Source organism: Saccopteryx leptura, chromosome 1, assembly GCF_036850995.1.
Source record: "Saccopteryx leptura isolate mSacLep1 chromosome 1, mSacLep1_pri_phased_curated, whole genome shotgun sequence".
Taxonomy (NCBI): Eukaryota; Metazoa; Chordata; class Mammalia; order Chiroptera; family Emballonuridae; genus Saccopteryx; species Saccopteryx leptura.
This window is the reverse complement of record NC_089503.1, coordinates 327,985,245-328,008,139: the sequence shown is the minus strand read 5'-3', so window position 1 is coordinate 328,008,139 and position 22,895 is coordinate 327,985,245. Positions and strand designations below refer to the sequence as shown.

General features: G+C 34.9%; 1 protein-coding gene across 1 annotated transcript in view; it reads right to left on the bottom strand.

Annotated features, from left to right (window-relative positions):
• The window catches only part of MMS22L (MMS22 like, DNA repair protein), a 144,313-nt gene that overhangs the window by 120,244 nt on the left and 1,174 nt on the right, over positions 1-22,895 (bottom strand). Inside the window, exons 3-9 of the mRNA XM_066358846.1 lie at positions 22,031-22,156; positions 20,068-20,117; positions 16,130-16,217; positions 15,859-16,036; positions 12,641-12,731; positions 10,949-11,079; positions 5,834-5,947 (exon numbers count right to left, since the gene is read on the bottom strand). Of these exons, the coding sequence (XP_066214943.1) occupies positions 5,834-5,947; positions 10,949-11,079; positions 12,641-12,731; positions 15,859-16,036; positions 16,130-16,217; positions 20,068-20,117; positions 22,031-22,156 (778 nt within the window). The remainder of the gene's footprint in view (positions 1-5,833; positions 5,948-10,948; positions 11,080-12,640; positions 12,732-15,858; positions 16,037-16,129; positions 16,218-20,067; positions 20,118-22,030; positions 22,157-22,895) is intronic.

Below are 22,895 nucleotides of genomic sequence, written 5' to 3'. Positions count from 1 at the left end.
ACCCTATAATTTGTTTAGCCACTTTCCTGTGTGTGGCATTTAGGTCATTCCTAATATGCTTTTACAAACGATGCTGCAATAATGATAGCCTGATGCATATGTATTTTTGAATTGTTGCAGGGATAGACTGAGGGTCAACTCCGAGAAGTGGGACTGCTAGACTAGACTCAAAGTTATAAAATCCTTGGCTCATACTTTTCGAATCTTTTTGGAGAGTTTGGGGGGGGGGGCATTTAAGTTTTTATTTTACAGAAAACTTTTGTAACATTCTGCATGGAATGCTGAAAGTTGGCAACATATATACATACACACATTTGTGGCAGCTGAAATATCATGTGTATAGGCTCAGAACTCTATTATCTCCACCTGCTACAGCACAGGTGTCTCCTCACTCAGGCATTTTTGGAAATATAAGACTGCACATAAAATATATTTAGGTCTGTTTCCCCAAAAGAACAGTGTATTACTATCGTTATTCCTTCATTTTCTTTTTCTGACTTTCTTAAACATGTACTTTCTTACATAATCATGTGGTAGGAAAAAACATGGGCTTTGGCATCAAATATAGCTACATTAGAAAACGAGCTTTATATAGTCTCACTCTGTTATTTGGACAGTTTACTTCACCTCACACCCACTCTGCTCTCTGGCACATAAAAAATATCACTCAAGGAATATTAATTAGGCTTTCCTTCTCTTCTGAGAAATTGAATTTTAATTGAAGTCAACTATATAATGAATATTGGGATTTTAGGAAAACAATCAAACAGATATATCTAGCATTAGCTACAGGTTTAGAATATTTTCAGGGATACAAATATGACCTTGTTCAAATTAGTTTATTTCCATTCTTGGAGTTCCCACAAAATTTGGGGGTATGTGTGAATTCCCAAGCTTTCCTGAGCCTCTCCTAGGCTTCTCTAATTGCTTTTTAGTCTCTTCCCCAAAAAGCAGCATTCTGCTGCCTTCACAAAGGTCAGTAACAGCCCAGACAAAATTTGAAAATAACTTAATAACCTTGAAATGCCTCTCCCCTTTGACTAATTTCCTTAGAGCATTAATCCTTTAAACACTAACCTGGTTGCAGAAAATGTCCCTTTCCCAGCAGGAAACCTTCAAACCCCATTCAGAATTACCCTCCCTCACTCCAGGAATGGAGGGGAGGCAATGGAGAAATAAATATTTCTTTCTGCAAGAACATTAGTTTATACACAAACACACACAATTCCTTTTATTATAAATTGAATTGTATTGGAGTGACAGTGGTTAACATAATTATACAGGTTTCAAATGCCCACTTCATGATTTCTCTTTTTAAAAAAATAAGCCAAGTACTCTGTATAAACCAGTACTATCACATTGTAAATCTTAAAAATCCTTGTATAAGATAAAGAGAAATCTATGCACTCAGCACCTTGGAGCACTAAGAACAGGTCCTGAGTCTAGCCTACTGCCAGCATTCTATGATTCCACTAACTCTAAGCAGATGAAACTAAAGAAGCTTCCATTTCTCTTGAAACTTTCCATTGCCTTTTCGGTTTCTCTTTCTCAGCTAATCCACATCCATCTTGGTCCCCAAAGCCATTGTACAATATGTCAGATAGTAGTGCAAAGAGTCATTTTTAACTTGCTTCTTCAGTGTTTTAGAAGGACATTTTTATTTTGTTTCCTTTTGGTTTGGTCACTTTGCCTTTGTCTTGAGCTTTTTAATAAGGGAGTGTTTCATAGCTCCAGTTCATATCATCTCCACAGAGTAAAAGGTAGGATCTAAGTTGCTTTTCTCTTAGCTGAGGGCTTGTTCCGTTGTTAATTCATTCAGTTCTAGAGCCTAAGAGCCCGCAATCAGGATGTCGGTATGGTCAGGTGAGGGGCCTCTTTGGGATCTCAGACTTCTAGCTGTGTCCTCAGGATACAGTCTTGTTCAGTACTTTCAAGTACTCCATGGTTGTCTAATTTTTATGTCATTTTTGAGAAATCTAGTGCATGTCAAATTATTTTTGCTACTTTAAGTTATTGGGCCTTTTTGCCTGGAGGATTTGAACACTTCCTAAAGGACATAAAGACATTTTGTGTACTTCTGTTTGAAGTCAAATAGTTTTAGTAGACTATGTTTCAGTATGGATTATTTAGAGTTAATTTTTCAATTGTCCAGGAGGCCCTCTAACTCAGATTTATCAATAGTTCCTGTGCTATTTCTGAAATGTTTTGTTGGTTTCATTGTTTTGAATGTTAGTTATATCCCATTGTTTTTTCTTCTTTAGGGACTCTACTTAAACATATGGTTATTCTTTGCCTATCTTCCATTTTAATCATTTTCTCTCTAAGCCTTTGTGTTCCTTTATCTCGTTTTTATTCCTTTGGTTGCCCTTCTTCCATGCCTCGTATTAAATTTTCATTTCAGCCTATTCTCCTTGGGGACCCTATAATTTAGTCAATTCTAAAATGATTTTTATTTCCACTTCTCTCCTGCATTCAATTTACTCCATTCATTCCTGGCTTTTAGTCTGTTTAACAACAGAATATCTTATTCAAGGCTTTATTTTTACAGACCCAAATGCATGTTTATTTAGTTCAGTCTGGAGTGTTGTATTACATTTTTCTTCTACTTTAGAGTTGTTTCTGGGAGAGAGAGTATCATTGGCTAAAGCAAGTCAATTCTGTTTTCCTGTAGTAAAGTTAGAAAGAGCTGTTAATTTCCCTCTGTCCATTCTGTAGATACGGACTACTTTAAGAATCCGAGTTCAGTGGAACTCTCTTTTATCAATGTACTCAAGTCCCATCCTTTACTGGAGTTCTGTTTTTTTGGTGGTGGTGGTGGTGAGAGAGTTTTGGTTTTTTTTGTTTGTTTCTCTTGTTTTACAAGGCCCTACCTTTTCTGCCTGTACTTCCTATCACCTTCACCACTCAATCGCCAAAAGGAGCCAACTCTTTTTCACTTTTCTGTTCTCCAGAAGCACTACCTCCAAAAACAACAACTCGTGTCACACACACACACTACTTTGTTCCTATTCTACAATCAGTTCTCTGATCAACAAGGAACTTTTTCAGTATTTTCACATCTGGCAATGGTTTTAAACCCACTTTATGAATACTGCTAGCTCCTGTCTTCTCTCCTCTCAGTAATTTTTCATTTTCTTTCTTTTTTTTTTTTTTTGTGACAGAGACAGAGTGAGAAACAGAGAGAGGGCCAGATAGGGCCAGATAGACGAAGGGAGAGAGAAATGAGAAGCATCAAGTCTTTGCAATGGTACCTTAGTTGTTCATTGATTGCTTTCTCATGTACTTTGACTGGGGCACTATAGCAGAGCAACTGACCGATGGCTCAAGCCAGCAACCATAGGGTCATGTCTATGATACCACGCTCAAGCCAGAGACCCTGTACTCAACACAGATGAGCCTGCACTCAAGCCAGCGACCTCAGGGTTTCAAACCAGGATCCTCTGCTTCCCAGTCTGACACTCTATCCACTGTGCCACCGCCTGGTTAGGCTGAGCAATTTTTCTGACTACCCCTGCTCCTTTGCTTGCTAGAAAGTTTTGTGACAGAGCTTTGGTGGCTTTTACTTTTAATTTATACTTTGAATATTTCTATCTTGTAGTTATGCTATCAACATTTTTTTTGTGTGCTATTATTATTTGTTCTTGCTGTTCTATATTTTGGAGGAAGCTTAGATAGGCAGCTGTGAGTTTAAGCATCCACCCATTGTCCATACCTATGGAACAAGGACACTGATTTAGAAGTCACTGGAATGAAGTTTTTAATGTCATCTAGACTCTATGAACTCACTGGCTTGCAGCAACACATGCATAATTGTAAACTGCAATATACTACAGTTAAAGGCCAGGCAATTTGCTTAAAAAATTTAATTGAGTTTTGGAAGCCCAGATTTAAAAGCACTTGGTATATTAGTAGGCTATCCACTTAGATAAACTCAGAGCTTTATCTTCTATGCTTGTACCTCATAAAGTACGAAAGCTAATGTTCAAGTTTATACAATCCAGCAAATGCCTCTAATGGGTGAGGTAGTTTCAGTCCTCAGCAGACCTGAGTTCCCACTAAGTGCTTCTTACTTTCTATAAGCTTACTGTCACACTTAAAATACTTACTACACAATACCCAGCATGATTAAATTATTTTTAGCAGGAAAATCAAACTGTCTTTCTGTCAAGAATATAACTTCTAACTTAACTTTCAAAATAAAATGGCCTTAAAATTTGTGAATAATATAACTCATATTATTATCATTAAAAAAATGAAATGGCCTCAGACAATTGTTATTTTAAGACAAATAAGTCTGGTTACGACATAAAATGAAGAGCATACAAATCATTTAGGTTAAACAATATATATTACTATGTTAATTTCTATAATTAATATTCTAAATTAGGCCTACTTTTCTGTTTAAAATCTAAAAAAGACTACTGGCAACTAGTAAAAACATGCCTACACTAACTATATGTAGTTTACACTTTAAAGTCTAAAATTTATAAAATAAGAACAAATTTGGTTTATTGTTTAATTTTGCGAAAGAGAGAGGGAGGGGAGGGAAGGCAGAGAGATGAGAGGCATCAACCTATAGTTGCAGCACCTTAGTTGTTCACTGACTGCTTTTCGTACATGCCTCAACTAGAAGGCTCCAGCAGATCCAGTGACCGACCCCTTGCTCAACCCAGCAACCGACCATAGGATCATGTTGATGACCCCATACTTAAGACAGTGACCCCATGCTCAATGTGGTGAGCCAGTGCTCAAGCTGGATGAGCCCATGCTCAAGTCGGCAACCTGGGGGTTTCAAACTTGGGACCACAGGGTCCCAGGTCAATGCTCTATCCACTGTGCCACCACCAGTCAGGCAAAAATAATACCAATTCTTTAAAATTAAAAAATTCTTAAATAATAAAGATATGCTTTGCAGAAAATAAGAAAATTGATTTTTACCATGTCACTGAAATAAAATATCCTGGCAAATGATCAAAGGAAAAAACTGCTGAGACTCCGTAATAGTTAAATCTCATATAAAACCAAACTGTACTGACAAACCAAAATGCCAGAAAAATAATCTTCTTTCTCAATAACAGTAAAAATACAATAAAACTTAAACTTACTTTATTTTACTTCTATTTGGTAAATTTACTGCTAAAATAACTCAGAATATATACAGAACTTGCAAACCTGCAAAACTAGTCATTATTAAAATTACATTGTACCATCCAAACCCCAAATTGTGGAAAGCTGGGAAATTAAAAAACCCATAAAATAACAAAAGTACATTTTCATATAACATAAACCATTTTAAGTATCACTTCACAATAAATTGTTTGTGCTTACTTCTGCCTATGGATATTTCTCTTTTTCGCCTAATTTACAACACATAAAATAAAGTCCCATTATGAAGACTTGGCTCAAAATGAAGTACAAGAAAATATCCCACCTTCCCTTTTACACTTTTCTTCATCCCTCCTTGAAATAAGACACTGTAAAATTGATTAACAGAAATCTGTTTTATTTCTTCCCTAATCTACACCTGTACCATTTCCTAACTAAAATGTTTCCTGAATTACTAATGGCTATTACATATTTTAGCCTAACAGATTCTTGATAGAACAACCAAAAAAACTTGAGAAAATAAGACAGTCAAATTTCATACTTCTCTTAGATTTTTAATCAATTTAGGCTTAAAAATGTAATAGGTATTTAGGACTCAGTTAATGCTGTCTGGTGGTGCTTGTTGTCTTATAAAGAAAGAACACTGAAATATTATTCTTGGCCAAAACCACTGCATAAATTTAATGTAATTAGTAACAATAACTAATACATCAGTTTTAGAACTTACTTCTGAGACAGAAAATTTACTTTTGTGGTCCAGAAGATGAATGAGTAGAACCCATAATTCTTTAATGCATGGACATGGGCAATGGTGACAAATAAGTGCTTCAGAAGGCCTAATCTGTTGAAAAGAACCAAACTGAGTTACTTATAATACAGCAGAATTTTACATGCCACCTATCTTCCCAAATACTTTAAGAGTAATTTAAATGACTTAAAATTTCTGCTTAATTACATAAAATTCTTTATAAAAAATGAGTTATTTCGTTAACTTTTGAAAATCCCATTGTAAAACCCAAGGTGGAGAACAGATTTTATTTTCGACTTTTTAAAAAAACTTGCTTTAAATACCTAGTCAAATGGTCAGCAAACATTCTGTAAGAAGCTAGATAATAAATATTTGTGGCTTTATTCACGATATAGTCTTTGCACATCTACTCATCTCTACCATTGTTGTGTTATATCAGCCATTGACAATAAATAAGAAAAAGATCAGGCTGTGTTCCAATAAAATTTTATTTACAATAACAAGGGTATGTTAGATATGGCCTCAGCATCAGTTTTTTAACTTTGATCTAATCCATCAGCCACAATAAAAAGACTTGTAGTAAAAAAATTAGAAAATAATTTTTGATTCACGGTAAAGGAAACTAAATATTTTTACATGTCAGAATAAACACAATTATTAGGGATTTATAAAACTTAAGCAATTTTACCATTTTTATAACAAATGTATCCTTAATGGCCCTACATAATGCAGAGAATATTGTCTATATTCATAAGTATAGCTAAACTTCTGAAATTCATTATATATACATTATTTCACATATATTACATATATATTTCTAACATAATATATAGTAAAAAATAACTGTAATATTATGTCATATTTGATTAACCCACTCATTATTTGTAAACATAGATGAAGAGATGTTGATAATACATAAAATAATTTACATTTTAAAAACTTATAAATGATTTCCTATAAGTAAGGTTTATGCTTGTAATCTGAAATATGTGATGAAATCTATTAATTTCCATTACTTAAAAATGAATGGGTATGCTAACACCTTTAAATGTGTCATACTGTATATATACACAATTTAGTAAAGATAAGTAATTTTCACCATGCTGCTAGACTTTTTATGAAAACATGCAAACAAAACAACCCTTCCTTAACATGTCTACTAAAACCACCTTTAAAGTTGGTCAACTAACTTTAGTTACAGTAATAACTCTTCTCTTTCGCTGTATACTAGCAATTCACTAGAGCAGTGGTTCTCAAAGTGTGCACCAGAGCACACTGGTGTACCCTATGGTATTCCAGAGAAATATGTGCCTGTTGGGGACCAAAAATCAAACAGGGTTTTTGGAGATTAGATTTTTGGGAAACAGAGGAGGGGATAATTGGCTGTAAGCTGACAGTCTGCCCAACCCCCTACCTCACTTGCCCGATTAGGTTGCAAAGGCTGTTAAACTGTGGTGCTAGATTGTTTACACTACTCCCCATGTTCCCCAGAAAGACTGGAGGCAAGTTTCTTCTATCCTTTGTTTGGTGTAAAGTTAAGATGATATGTATGGTGGGGGTTTTTTGCACTTGGTAAAATTCTTGGGTTGCCTTGGAAACATGATCAAATATCTCATTGATTTGCTAATGGCCCACTTTACCCTATAAATAAAGCAAGATGCAGTTTTTGGGCGCTTTGTTCTTTCCAGTAGCAATTAAAGGGCCCTCCTGACCTCATATTTTCTTATTCTGCATATTTTCTTAATTCCACACTGTTCCCACTCAGGACCTGGAATTACTAGCTGCGCTGGTTTGCAGTCTGTGCCCAGATATAAAAATAAATAGTTACTCTATTATACCATTTCATTGCAAATACTTCTCTTTTTGTTAACACATTATTATATTTACTACTAACATCATTATATTATTTTTAGATAAATACACCCAAATAAATTGGATAGATTTCTCAAAAAGAATCATGATATTGAAGAATACGATTCTGGAAGTGAGCAAGTTAAATGTAAATAAAATAGGACTTGAAGGCTGATGGACAGAATTTAATATATAGCATTTTCTAGCACTTAACACTGAACAATACGATTGGATTAGAAACCCATTCATGGAAGCTTCAAGTGATTTTGGTTTAACATTAACAGAAGAAGAACTGGCAGCTATATCCACTGATCGTGGATTGATGATTAAATATAAGGAATTGTCTCTTGAAGGCTTTTGGATTTCTATAAAAGAGTATGTGGCAAAATCTAAAAAAGCTTTGAACATTTTACTACAATTTTCAACATCCTATTTATGTGAATTGGGATTTTCTACCCTCAACACAATTAAGAGTAAAAAGAAAGGAATTCTTCAATGTAGTGACAAGAAATGAGAGTTTGCCTTTCAAATATATGACCAAACATTGAAGAAATCACTAGGACACATCAGGCTCATGTTTCTCATAAACATAAGATTGAAAAAACTTAACACATTCACACCGGGACCTGCGAATTTACTAAATCTTACTAAGAATATATCTATCTGTATCTATATCTATATCTATCTATATCTATATCTATATATATATATATATCTTTATTATATGCGGCTTAAGTGTCTGTTTGTCGCCGATAGCTTATTGGTTGCTTGCATAACTGTACTAGCCAATGGGGTGAAGTTGCCACGGCTGAATGCAAATTGAGCGGGTCAGGGGGAAGGTGAACATTTGTTTGCATTGGCAATCATCTGCTTTTGAAACAATTTAAGGCTGAACGCAAATTGAGCGTGTCAGGGGGAAGGTGAACATTTGTTTGCATTGGCAATCATCTGTTTTACATAAAAACTACGTCTTAACGTAATTTCTTTTAAGAATGCCTCCTAGAAAATACAGCACTGAAGAGGAGAGAAAAGGAGCTAAAGCCACACAAAAACGGCTTTCTCAAAAAGAAACCACTGAGCAGAGAAAGACAAGGCTTGCTTCAGTTGCAGAGCAAATGCGTCTTTCTCGGCAAAATGAGACTGATGAGCATAGAGAAACAAGGCTTGCCTCAGATGCAAGACAAAAAAGCCTGTCTCGACAAAATGAGTCCCTTGAACAAAGGCAGGAGAGAAATGCAAAAAAACGACAGAGTAATGCTGACCAAAACGCAAAAAGGATTAAAACAGTTTCAAACGGAGAAGACAAACTAAATGATGATGTCTTAAATATCATAGAAGGGGCCTGACCTGTGGTGGCGCAGCGGATAAAGCGTCGACCTGGAAATGCTGAGGTCGCCGGTTCGAAACCCTGGGCTTGCCTGGTCAAGGCACATATGGGAGTTGATGATTCCAGCTCCTCCCCCCCTTCTCTCTCTCTGTCTCTCCTCTCTCTCTCTCTCTCTCTCTCTGTCTCTCCCTCTCCTCTCTAAAATGAATAAATAAATAAATAATTAAAAAAAAATATCATAGAAGGGAACGACACGACATATTTAAGTGTTGATTCCGTTGTAGCTGATAATAAAGTGAGTGCCAACAACTTTCCAACGGAATTTTTAAATAGTCTGTCGCCTTCTGGCATGCCATCTCACAAATTGAGGTTAAAGATTGGAGCAATTATTATGCTGTTAAGAAATCTTAACACCAGAAGGGGTCTTTGCAATGGTACAAGACTAGAGGTTCTCCAATTGAAAAATAATGTCATAATAGCTAAATCTTTGACTGGCTCCTCTAAAGGTGAAATACATGTCATTCCAAGAATTGATTTGGCTCCATCTCAAACAGGGTTTCCGTTTCAATTGAGACGTAGACAATTTCCTGTAAAACTTGCCTTTGCTATGACCATCAATAAGTCTCAGGGCCAAACGCTTAAGCGTGTTGGCATTTTTTTGCCTGAGCCTGCATTTGGACACTGTCAACTTTATGTTGCTTGTTCAAGAGTTCGTGAAAGAATGGACTTAAAATTAAAAATAATTGATGGTCCTCTGCAAGGCGAGCTTAAAAATGATGGAAAGATCTACACAAGAAATGTTGTGTACAAAGAGATCTTTGACATGTGAATTAACATTTTATTATTTAAATCACCTTTATTTATTGAGCTAGCGGTGGCTCTTAAGAAATGTACAGCCAGTGGTTTCCTTCATTGCACTCTACTTTAAGCAATTAAGCAAGTACAATAGAAGGGGGAAACCCCGTGGGGCAGTAAGCAAAGGGGTGTCCTCGCCGCCTGCCCTGGGTAATTCAGTTTGAATTAGCAGACACCTTTGCACAAATAATTTTAATTACAATTTATAATATCTAGAACAGCGGTCATTTCGTATGACCGCCAGGCTTTCTAGTATATATAAAAAGATAACTTTTTAGTGGCATTATTTTTTAATCCCTCTTTTTTTCTTTTCTTAATTTTTTTTTAAGACTTTATTTATTTTAGAGAAGAGAGAAAGAGAAGGGGGGAGGAGCAGGAAGCATCAACTCCCACATGTGCCTTGACGAGGCAAGCCCAGGCATTTAAACCGGTGACCTCAGCATTCTAGGTCGGCACTTTATCCACTGCACCACCACAGGTCAGGCAAGTCCTCTTTTTTACGAATTTGAAAAAGCATAGCTCAAAAAATGTAACATAAAAATGTTTTTTAATGTCAGAATAAATTTAATTTTGTTGTATTTATTTTGTTTAATTACCATAAAAGCAGGCTTGGACTTTATATTTTTTTCTTTAATATTTGACTTAATTATTATAACATATTTCTCAGAAATTTGTATATAGTGCGCCTACAATTATTTGTAGGATTTTAAATGCGGCCTGACATCAAAATGTTTGAGAACCACTGCACTAGATTGTTGAAGGGCTGGCATCTCCTACTTAAACAGAAGTTAACTTCCTGCTGGAGTTAATGTCAAAGATAAATAAAAACAGGATGTGTATAATGATAATGATAATGACACATCCTGTTTTTATTTATCTTTGATATTAACTCCAGCAGGTTTTAAATGTTTAAATCAAATTCTTTTCCCATTCAATTCTCAGATAATAGTAAATATAAAATTAAAATAATTAACAAGAATTTAGATTAAATTCTTAAACCACATGGATTAAGGATTATTGCCATTAAGTTTCAAAACTACAATAAACTTAAAAAGCATTACCTTATCATACCTGTTGAGTGACAGGTTTATTAAATCACAGAGGAGATATTCACAGTGTTCTTCGAATAGGCGGACATTGGTTAAACTGTCACCTGCCAGGTTCATAAACTGATGACCATATACAACTTGTTCTAAAAATGTAATAAAATAAATTTTATTTAAAATAACAGTAGGAGAAAAGTGACTGTACACCTTTAAATTCACTTATATCAAAACTGTACTATATGCAGTTAAAAGCAAGTTTTTGCAAATAAAAGTTAAATTTTACAATTCCTTTCTCATATGAACAGTGATGAACATCATCTAAAAAAGTTTCAATCCTTACAATTACTATTAAGTAGATTTCTCAATGTGGCCATCTTTGGAAAGCAACAAAGCAACAACACTTAAGAGAAAAAAAAAGAGGGTAATATCTTCACCCATATTTCTAACCAATAACACCATTAAAACATTATTCTTTTAACAAGCAATGAAAAACTAGACATGTACGATTTTTTGGCACGAAATAGGGCAAAGGTAAGAGATGTAAAATTTGAACATCTACTAGAGTATATCCACCTGAACAATGCTCTAAGAAAATATTTAAAATACAGAGTCCACATGAGAGAAAAAATTATGTATTTGTGGATATCACTGTATGTTTGTGTATATGTATATATGTAATTGTATAAACATAGAGACATATATTTATTTTTGAATATATTAATTAGTTGCAAAGCAAGTATTGAGGTAATGGATGTCTTTATAACCTGAATTAATAATTTACAACTAATATTTCCAGAATATTGCTAAACTTAAAGTAGAACATAAAGATGACACAGAACAAGACCAAGAAATAAAGACAATATATAAAAAATTACTATTTGTAATAAACTACTAATTTTTTTAAAAAACAGAAAAAATTACAAAAGATTATGAACTAATTAAAGAAAATATAAAAAAGATAATAAAATTATGTGAAGATGTTCAACTTCACTGGTAATCGGGAAATTGCAAAAACAGAGATTCAGTATCATATACTACATATTAGTTGGCAAAAAATAAAAATAACTGATAATATCCAATATTGTCAGGAGTATAAGGCAAAGACATGCTCGCAGTTAGTGTATATAAGTATATAAATTGGGAAAATTTACTCTATAGCAATAGAGAGCATTTACAATATTAAAACTGCAATGTCAATCTAGTTCTAAAAATGTATTCCACAGCATAACTTTTACAAATATTGATGGTTGTATATTGACACAAGAATGTTCAGGGTAATATTATTTGTAATACCAAAAAAGGAAAATGACTGAAATATTAAAAAAAATAAACTTGGCTAAATGGTAGACCTTTTATACAGATGTTAAATGAATAAAGTAAAACCATATGTATGAATGTAAACAAATCTCTGAAAAACCTGAACGATACACACCACACAGAATAGTATGATAACAGCATTTGTGGTTAGAAATCAAAACAAGAATCCTACCTATGAGTTTATATATATACTAATAGAAAGTATGGAAAGATGAATAGACCAAGTTGTTTCCAGTAGTTATCTCTGGAAAAAAGGAGTAAGAGTTTCACTTTTTACTTTGGTTACTGTTTGATTTTAAAAAGTCACAGAATACTTATGACTTGTGTAATTTTAAAAACAATAAAATTTAGATTATAAAAAGGACAGAAATCAGAATTCCATGAACTTACTCAATTTCTCACCGAGCACCTGAAGAATTTCTAGCACCAGCCAATGGATATCCAAGTGGAGATGCAATAAATGCCATGATGGCGGGCAAAGCTGTGAATGACATTACCAAGTGTGACTGAGAGTTCATTGTATTGTACAAGGCATTTGATAGCATATCCCAACACTCCTCCATCACCATGACAAAGAATCAATTAACCTCCCACTATTCAAAAGCTCAGGGAAAACCTTGGCCTTGTTTATGAGGAGACTCCTTCACCAGAGATTTTGAAAGCAGGATAGGATATATTTTCATCTAAAGATTTAAGACAGAACCCTCCTTGGTCCTGCTGAATAGATTTGTAGAGTACAGCTCCTTTCCAGCCAACCTCTGGTTCTACTACAGCTGCGGGGCAGTAAAAGAATTTCAAAAATCCTTATTTTCAGGATTTTGTTTTAGACTTTAGTTAGAAAATGTTTTTAAATGTAATAAATACTCAGAAACTCCTATAAAGAATTTTAACAGAGAACTAAACACTATCAAGTAGACACTATTGTCATGCCCTTTAAGCTAAAAGAGGGAAACTACTTCTCGATTCATTCATTAGAATAAAAATCTAATTCTATTTGACTGAAAAGCAAGTACTCTTAACTATCAATAACCTTCTTCTATTCAACATTTAGTATCACTATAAAAATAAACACAATGATACATTTTCTTTTCTTTTTTTTACAGAGACAGAGAGAATCAGAGAGAGGGATAGACAGGGACAGACAGACAGGAACAGAGAGATGAGAAGCATCAATCATTAGTTCATTAGTTTTTCATTGCGCGTTGAGCCACCTTAGTTGTTCATTGACTGCTTTCTCATATGTGCCTTGACCGCGGGCCTTCAGTAGACCGAGTAACCCCTTGCTCAAGCCAGCGACCTTGGGTCCAAGCTGGTGAGCTTTTGCTCAAACCAGATGAGCCCGTGCTCAAGCTGGCGACCTCGGGATCTCGAACCTGGATTCTCTGCATCCCAGTCCGACACTCTATCCACTGCGCCACCGCCTGGTCAGGCCAATGATACATTTTCTATTAAGACAACTAGAAAGAATGATGGAGAAGGAACTTGCTTTAATAAATATGCAAACAAAATAAAATGCTACGCTATATAAAACAGTACTGGCTCAAGAACAGATAACATAAGACAGCAAAAATCGGGAAGAGAGAAATGGATAAATGTGGTATCCAACAGGGGTCATTCAATGAGAGAATTATTAACTTATTTGTTTGCACGAAACTAAAGTTAGGTTTCCCACTTCACAGCACTATTTTTAAAAAAGAGATAGATGTAAAAACAAGCATATTTTTAACATCAGCACAGATGATACAAAAGAAAATACTGACAAGTATAACTATATAAAAAGCTTCAATCAACCTAAGAAGTCAGCTTAATTGCTGAAAAAGATAAATGAAAATATTTGTAATATATTAATACCCAAATAATATTTCCAATAAAATAAGTTCCAAGGGCCCTGGCCGTTTGGCTCAGTGGTAGAGCATCGGCCTGGCATGCAGGAGTCCCGAGTTCAATTCCTAGCCAGGGCACACAGAAGCACCCATCTGCTTCTCCACCCCTCCCCCTCTCCTTCCTCTCTATATCTCTCTTCCCCTCCCGCAGCCAAGGCTCCACTGGAGCAAAGTTGGCCCAGGCGCTGAGGATGGCTCATGGCCTCTGCCTCAGGCACTAGAATGGCTCTGGTTGCAACAGAGCGATGCCCCAGAGGGGCAGAGCGTTGCTCCCTGGTGGGTGTGCCGAGTGGATCCCAGTCGGGCGCATGCAGGAGTCTGTCTGACTGCCTCCCTGTTTCCAACTTCAGAAAAATACAAAAAAAAAAAAAAGTTCCAAAAAAATAAGAGATGCTTAACTGAAAATATCAGTTAAATCAATACTTTTCATATTTAAGATTGGGAAAATATAAGTATATAAAGTCTTGAAAGATGCTTTTTATTTCCGAAAATGTTTTTGCTGTTGATCTGAAAAGATTTTAGTGTATGTTTTTTATATTTTGTTTGTGTTTAAGGCTACATTCCCCAGCTTTAAAAATGTAGTCTTCTGATCTTCAAATAACTTATCTGTCTTTTTAAGAATGCCTAATTAAAAAGCCTATAAAAGGCAAAACTGAGTTTGAGGACACATTCTTTATTTCTGATCCTAAATAAATTATTAATTACTTCCTTAATCACTTGATGGATATCCAGACAAGAAAAATCATTCAAATTTATAAAGACCAAAATGAAGGAAAAATATATCCCTCCTCCACAATCTACTTATATATCTTTATTAAATGACATATTATCTATTTCCTTCCTATGGAATACATGTACAAACCTGTGAATTCAGTTAGAAGTTTACTTATTTTTATTATCAGATATATTGATTTCTCACAGAGTCATTTTTTGTTGTTAAATTTCACAGAAATATATAAACATTTAGTTGTACTTTATATTATGATGAAGACATGTTCCTAAAAACTAAATGTTATTCAAATCGGTGAAGTCAAATAGAACAGAAGAGGTTCAGATTTCAGGAAATCTTTTGGGAAGTATACTTTGTCATCCGCTTAAACTCACATTATCCTATGGAGAATTTATTAATTATATCCGTAACCTGGGTTATGCTAACAATAAAAATGTAAAAAAAAAACAAACTTCAAATGGAATAATAAAAATAAGAGAAAAAAAGGGCATTAGTCAAAACAATTATAATTATATTCTGAAAAAGTCTTCAAAGTCAGAATAGACAAAATGATGTGGTTTTGAAAGTATAACATTTATAAGGTAATCTTGAATTTTACTACAATAAAATGTAGGGAAAGATGATACATATTTTAGAAAATAAAGGCTATTTTCTTTGATTTGAAACTTTTAAACATTTGCACTTTATAAATTGGAAGCGAGAACAGTTATCACTGATTTAGTGTATACCATGTTATAAGTGTTTTATTCATTTCAATTTTTTTAATTCTTCCAGTAACTCTAGGAAGCTATACCAATTACACAGATGGGGAGACTGAAGCTAGAGGCATTACTTGCCCAAAGGCACATAATTAATATAAAAGGAGCCAGAATTTCAATTCAAGCAATCTGGTTCCACAGCTGCACTCTTGATTAATTTCCTTTATTCTTGAACAAATATGCCTTACAGGGAAAAAGAAAACTAATAATTTAAAAATTAAATGAAATTAGCCAAACCTTAATCTGAGTTTGATTTTCAAATGCTTCCAGATTAACATTGGGAAGTTCAGACAGATGTCCCACATACAAGAGTAATCCATGAAGCTCATCAACCAACACTGAGGGAAGCTGAGCCTCCAAAACCTCATAGGGATGAACAGGAGCCTGACCCTCGGCACTCGGTGCTTTCAGGTACCTAAAGAGCAATGAGAGACAATAAACAACCAGTCTGGATGAATGTGCACTCCGAAATTCATGCAGTAATCAAGATACTTATCTGACGTCCTACCTGAAGATGAAAACTTTAACATAATGAAGAAATGTTACGCACTGCTGCCTAATATTGCTTGCTTTGCAGTGTAGGATTGATATTTTCCCTGAAACCAAAATAAATAATGTTAATCTATAGCTAAAATAATTAATCAGTGAGCAATGACATACAAGCAGTGATTCTCTAATTTTTAATTTTGTCCACTGATTCCATGTAATTCCTGCCACCCTCCAAAAAAGCTTAGGAAGGTCACCAATGAAACTCATGTTGTCCAGTCAGTGGATACGACCTGTCCTCAAGTAAACTGCCTTTGCAGCAGCACTGGCTCCAGCAGCTTCACTGACCCCATACCCTGCCAGTCTTCTTTCTTCTTCACATATCCCTTCTCCTACATCTCCTTTGCTGGCTCCTCCTCCTCATCCTACTACTCCCTTGGGGGCTCCTCGGAACTCAGTCCTGAGTCCTCTCCTCTCTCTAAATCTCCTCCTATGTGTATGATCCGTTCCTTTATTTCAAAATGATAACCTATACAGGATAACTTACGAAGTTTACCTATATACCAGGCCTCTCCTTTGCACGCCAGACCCTGCATGTCAAAATGCCTATCATCTTGTACTTAGATTGCTCAGAAAGTGCAAATAATGATCTTTGATTTCTTCAAAAACTTGTTCATGCCCGTATTTTCTCCACTCATTAAAAACTGGTTCCAAAGCTGGTACCTGTATTCCTTCCTGCTTCTTTATTTCTTTAAAACTCATATTTAATCCACCAGAGTCCTATTAAGTTTATGACCAAAAATATATACTTTCAAACTATCTATTTACCTATAATCTCTTGAATTACTGCAACAAGTCTCCTAATAGGTCATCCCACATCCTCCTTTGCTCCTCTATAAGTACAAAATTTGCTTTAAATATACTTCAATCCCTGTTCCTCCTAAATTAAAACCCATAAAAGGCATTCCACTGCATTTAGAATGAAATCAAAACTCCTTATAATGATGTACAAGGCCCCGAATGATAAATTAATATTGTCTTTATCCCAGCTTCAACCCATACCATCTTTTCCTTACTTCAACATTTACATCAGCAAAAATTATCTGAAACATTGCTATATGCAAAATACTGACAATCACTATAAAAAAACTGAGTAAGAGACAATCACTAAAAAGCAGAAAAAACATGATGAGAATTAAAGACAACATTCTCATCTCTATTAAACATAAAGCAAAATGTATTTCTACATTTGAATTTAAATGAGCAACACATGCCATTGCTTTGGCAAAACCAACAGAAGATGCTATGCGAATATCTATATATTAAACAGTGCAGTGCATTTTTATAGTTTAATTATATTTCACCTACAAAAGTCATAAAATCCTTCAGTTTCACAATTCTCAGCTCATAAAGGCAGTACTCTCCTAAAAGCAACTGCTGTGAATTCCTGCATCCAGCCAAGATGGAGTAAAAGGAATCAGATTTACCCATCTTCCATCTTAAAACCAGAAAAACAACATTAAAAACGTTTTCAGGCACCAGAAACAAGGGAAGGCAAGATTGTTATCCCCGAGAGAAAGATTAATTCCGAAGACTGCACCAACTTTCCCAAAAGACAACTTCCAGACTGCAGCACAAGGACAGAACCCAAACAGAACCCAAATCACTGAGCTGAGGAGACTTAAGGTCTAACTTTACAGGGCAAAAGTACTAAAGGCTACATTAAAAAAAAAAGTTCTGGAAACGTACGTACAGAGGACCTACATGGACTCTTTGGCTGAGAACTGATCTATTCAAGCATGAGAAAAAAAAATCCAATCCAGGTAAAAACATCAGAAGACAAGTCTCTACAAAGCTTACACAGGCCAAGGAACAGGTCAAGTTCCCAACAGAAAGAATGAATAAAAATCATAATACTCCAAAAGGAATCTTCATAAGCCTTATTAGAGCTAAATTAATATTAGACTAAAGGCTACTTTTTAAAAGTCTTAACAAAATTTAAAATAAGATTCAAAAAAATCCGATGGATAACAAGTACTCAAGAGCCGGCCAGAGAAGAAAACTTAACACGTTAGAAAAATACCAGAAAATCCAGAAAGCAGCAATGTAAAATCTACAATGTCCATGACACCATTAAAAATTTACTAGACTTTCAAAGAACCAGAAAACTGAAACACAACACTAGGAGAAAAATCAATCAATACGAACAGACCTAGAAATGACAATGACAAAAGAAATCTGCAGACAAGGAACTAATATGTACACTCTGTATGTTCAAGATTGGTTAAAAAAAATTGAGGACAGAACTGGAAGATATTTTAAAAATCCAAATTAAATGTCTGTAGAAAAAAAAGGGATAACACCAAAAGCTATATTTAAGATCAGGTATTAGCAAAATATGCTTTATTTTATATGTTAGTCTACCTCAACTGGAAAGCAATCCAGGTAGCATCATGAGCAGAAAAAGAACCATATGCACTTCAGTATGTGTCTCCGCCTACGGGTTTTCTGGTAGGGCTAAGGGCCAACACTAGCTACACGAGTCCGTTAACAAAGCCCTGACACAGCTGCATGAGTCATCAGCGATCTAGGCTCGTATGAAAAAGCAATCAATAAACAACTAAGGTGCCACAACAAAGAATTGATGCTTCTCATCTATCTCCCTTCCTGTCTCTCTCGTTTAAAAAAAAAAAAGTGAAGAGGGTTAAGAGTACAAACTTACTGCTATAAAATACGTAAGTCACAAGAATATAATATACAGCCTAGGAAATAGAGTCAATAATATCATAATAACTTTGTGCAGGACAGATAATTACTAGACTTACCATGGTGATTACTTTGCAAGGTACACAAATGTCAAATCATTATATTGTATACCTGAAATATAATACTGTATGTCAACTATACTTTAAAAACATAATAAAAAATAATCAGACAGGGCTGCCCAAGGACTATGGTGCAACAAGACAATAACAAACCCTCTCAGAAACAAGGCATTATACAATTCCACAAAACTAAAGACAAAAACAGAACATCCCCTTTTCCAGCTAACATGGCCATTGCTTCTTTATTAATTAGAATCCTCCCTAGAACTCCCTTTGTCTCACCTTTCATATAATAATTAACATAATTATCAAATTGCCCCTGCTTCTTAACTGTATCTGATCGAGAACAAAGTCCTAGTCCCGTTAAAATCTACCCAGGATCAGCCGCCACAAGCCCAAACCCTATTCAATCCCTACGCCCTCTTATGAGGAGGCCACACTTGTTTCTCATGTGGATTTTGTCCTTGCTTCAGTAAGCCGACCTTTCTCTGACCAAAGGTGTGTTCCAGGTCATCTTTAGCTACTGGGCATCTCTAATAAGATATTAGGCTAAGCACTTAACCTGCATTATGTCATTTAATTCTCACAAGAGCTCAACAGGTGAGAACTATTACCTGGGCTGAGACCCACAGCTAGCTCCGGCTGGAACCCAGGCCGACTACAGAGCCATGACTCTCAATGCAAACTGCACCGAAGCCGCCAGAGGGGAAGCAGCTGGCCTGCTCTAAAATACACTGCCCTCAGCTCCCGCCACTGCAAACCCCCAAAGCAGTATCCATTCAATGTCAAAAACAGACAACAAAAATAGAAAGCAGAAAAGAGCAAGAAGCTAGCTAGCATAAAGTCTAATACTACTTCTCCTATGTGTTCTCCATCCCACTGCCCACCCCTAAAGCTTTGTATTCATTCACTTCACAGATGTCTAGCCTTAAATCAATTTTCCCTATAGAGTTGGAAAAAAAAATACTGTAACTCTCAACTACAACAAAATTTACATCTCATACTTTTCCCGAATGCTAAAGACAGTATTCTGGGCTTCTGACCTAACACTTCACACATTATTATAATATCCCAATTATGTATCATAGAACCCTTGTGCAATTCACTGTAACTCACCTTTAAATACACAACTTACCAAAATCACAGCTGGACTGTAATAAGGTTTCCAAGTTGTACAGTTGTTGCCTAATTTAAAATATATAAAGTGAAAGTTAATTTTAGAATGTAAAGCATACCAATTACATAAAAAAATGCTTCTGCCCTGGCCGGTTGACTTAGTGGTAGAGCGTTGGCCTGGCATGTGGGAGTCCCAGGTTCGATTCCCGGCCAGGGCACACAGGAGAAGCGCCCTGCTGCTTCTCCACCCGTCCCCCTCTCCTTCCTCTCTGTCTCTCTCTTCCCCTCCCGCAGCCAAGGCTCCATTGGAGCAGCGTTTGCCCGGGCGCTGAGGATGGCTCTGTGGCCTCTGCCTCAGGCGCTAGAATGGCTCTGATTGCAGCAGAGCATTGCCCCCTGGTGGGCATGCCGGGTGGATCCCGGTAGGGCGCATGCGGGACTGCCTCCCCGTTTCCAACTTCAGAGAAATACAAAAAAGAAGAAAAAAAAAAAAGCTTCAAAAACTTCAAGTATTTACTACAGGGTCAACTTCAGGTAGTGAAGACTTTGAGACAAGATAAAATATGCCTTTGTCTGAGCTTCCAAAAATAATATATTAAAAGCTGCATATATTTTAGAAATTATATCAAATATCATAGATTTCACTATCAACAAGATACTATTTAAATATTTAAGAAGATACTTATACAAAATATTCTAGGTTAACAGTAATATGATGAAATGTTAAATTGAATCATACATTTATACAGTAGGAGTTAAAAAAAGAATAATATAGACTAGAGTTATCAAGGAAAGTTATAATGTTCCACCGTAATTCCTGAGAGTAATCTTCTCTTGCCATTCTTCCCAGTTGCCTTTCAACTCCTTAAAAGATCGACCCATATTCAAAATTAGATAACTCACTCGACCTGTTCTCTCAATAAAACTCATAACATGGCACAAATACAGTGATGTCTCTTCACAAAGTCTTACAGGATAAGAGTGGGAGGAGAAATCCCTCTACCGTCCCATGTTCATTTAAATGTACCAAATATACATTCTTAATGTATTTTTGGATAATGATTTGTCCTCAATAACTGACTCTATTTCAAAATAATCTAAAATCTGAATATGAATAATGTTTAAAATGATACATTATTTCAACTGTATTAATTGTAATAAGATAGTGTTTATGTTTGAACAAAGTTCTTAGGTTTAGAAATTCATACTGAAATATTTAACGATGGTATAATGCATAGAATTTGCTTAAATATACTTAAGCCAAAAATAAGAGGGATGGGACCGATGATGTGATAAATCCCTGAGGCTTATAATTGAGGGAGAGTATGTGGAGGTTCATTATATTATTCTTTCTACATTTATATATGTTTGAAATTTAATGTTATCTAAATTAATCATATTTCTATTACACAGTCTGAAAGATATATTTAGAAAGTTAGAATTCATTCTCTAAAAATCATTGAAAGACTATGGCACCCTGGCTGGGTAATTCGGTTGGTGTTTCGCCCCAATATTCCAAGGTTGTACATTAGATCCATGGTCAGGGCACACACAACAATCAACCAATGAATACAGAAGTGAAACAAATCAATGTTTCTCTCTCTTTTCCTCTCTCTAAAGTCAATAAATTTCTTAAAAATATTTTAAAATATTTTAAGCAACAAAAGTATTTTGGTTTTCTTCCAAAACTATAGTACAGTTCAAAGCCTTACTTGTCTTGAATACATGATGTCAAATAAATATTCTGAAAAAGAATAGATTCACTAAAAAACAACTCATTAAAAGCATTACTCCAGAAAACATTAATGCTTAAACTTGTTATTGGTAAGATAATCAAGTGAACATGCACAACTCCACTGGTGGTTTTGTTAATATCAGTATTAGAAACCACACAGTAACTATAACTTACAAAAGTGAACAACATCTACATCAAGGAAATTAAAAAACAAAACAAAACAAAACCACACACACACACAAAATACCTGAATAAATGAAACAGTACTCTATATGAGTTCACTAATGCTGTTTCAGTAACCCACTGAATGCCAAATATTTCCACTGTATCCTCTTCAAAATTAGTTGGTAAAGGATCAAGATTCAAAATTAATCTGAAATAAAAAAATCTGATTAAATCTCATGAAGTATATATGTGAAATCCCATAGTACAGCATGTCTTTTTTGACATTCTAGGAACCAATATTATACATGACATGCCAGCAATGATATTATAAAGTCAATATGTGCCTTAGAACCATACACGCATCTAAGAATAATAAAGCTAGAACTGTATTAAAAATTCAGTTCTATATACTGATTAAAAAAAAGTATAACTAAAGAGCAATGCAACTTACATATAAAACACAAAAAGAAGTCTAAAGAACATTTTATGTTTAACAGTGGTCTTCAGATGTAGAATTTCATCCTTTTAGGGGGCATTTAATTTTTATAACAGCTAAAAGTTATTCTGAGCCATGCCTGGAGTGGAGAACAGAATAATCAAACTGGGTAACCTCTTTTGAGACCTCAAAGTAAAACTATAAAACCAAGAAAAATGATTTCCTTTCTAACAGAAATTGCCTCAGAAGGTTTTATCAAAATATGTCAATAACAGCACTTTTACGACAATATGTGTACAACTGCCCAAGGCAAGAACTTTGAAGAACAATATTCCTGTGAAATTACTCAATATGGTGTATTTATTAGAAAGCTTTTAAACAATAACTCTATAAGACTTCTATATGTAATGATATACACACTTAAATGGAACTGGGGCAATAAAAAATGTGCATATCTTACTTAAAAATTATCGAGAAGTTCCGAAACATTATTTCATGGGAGGAAATATCA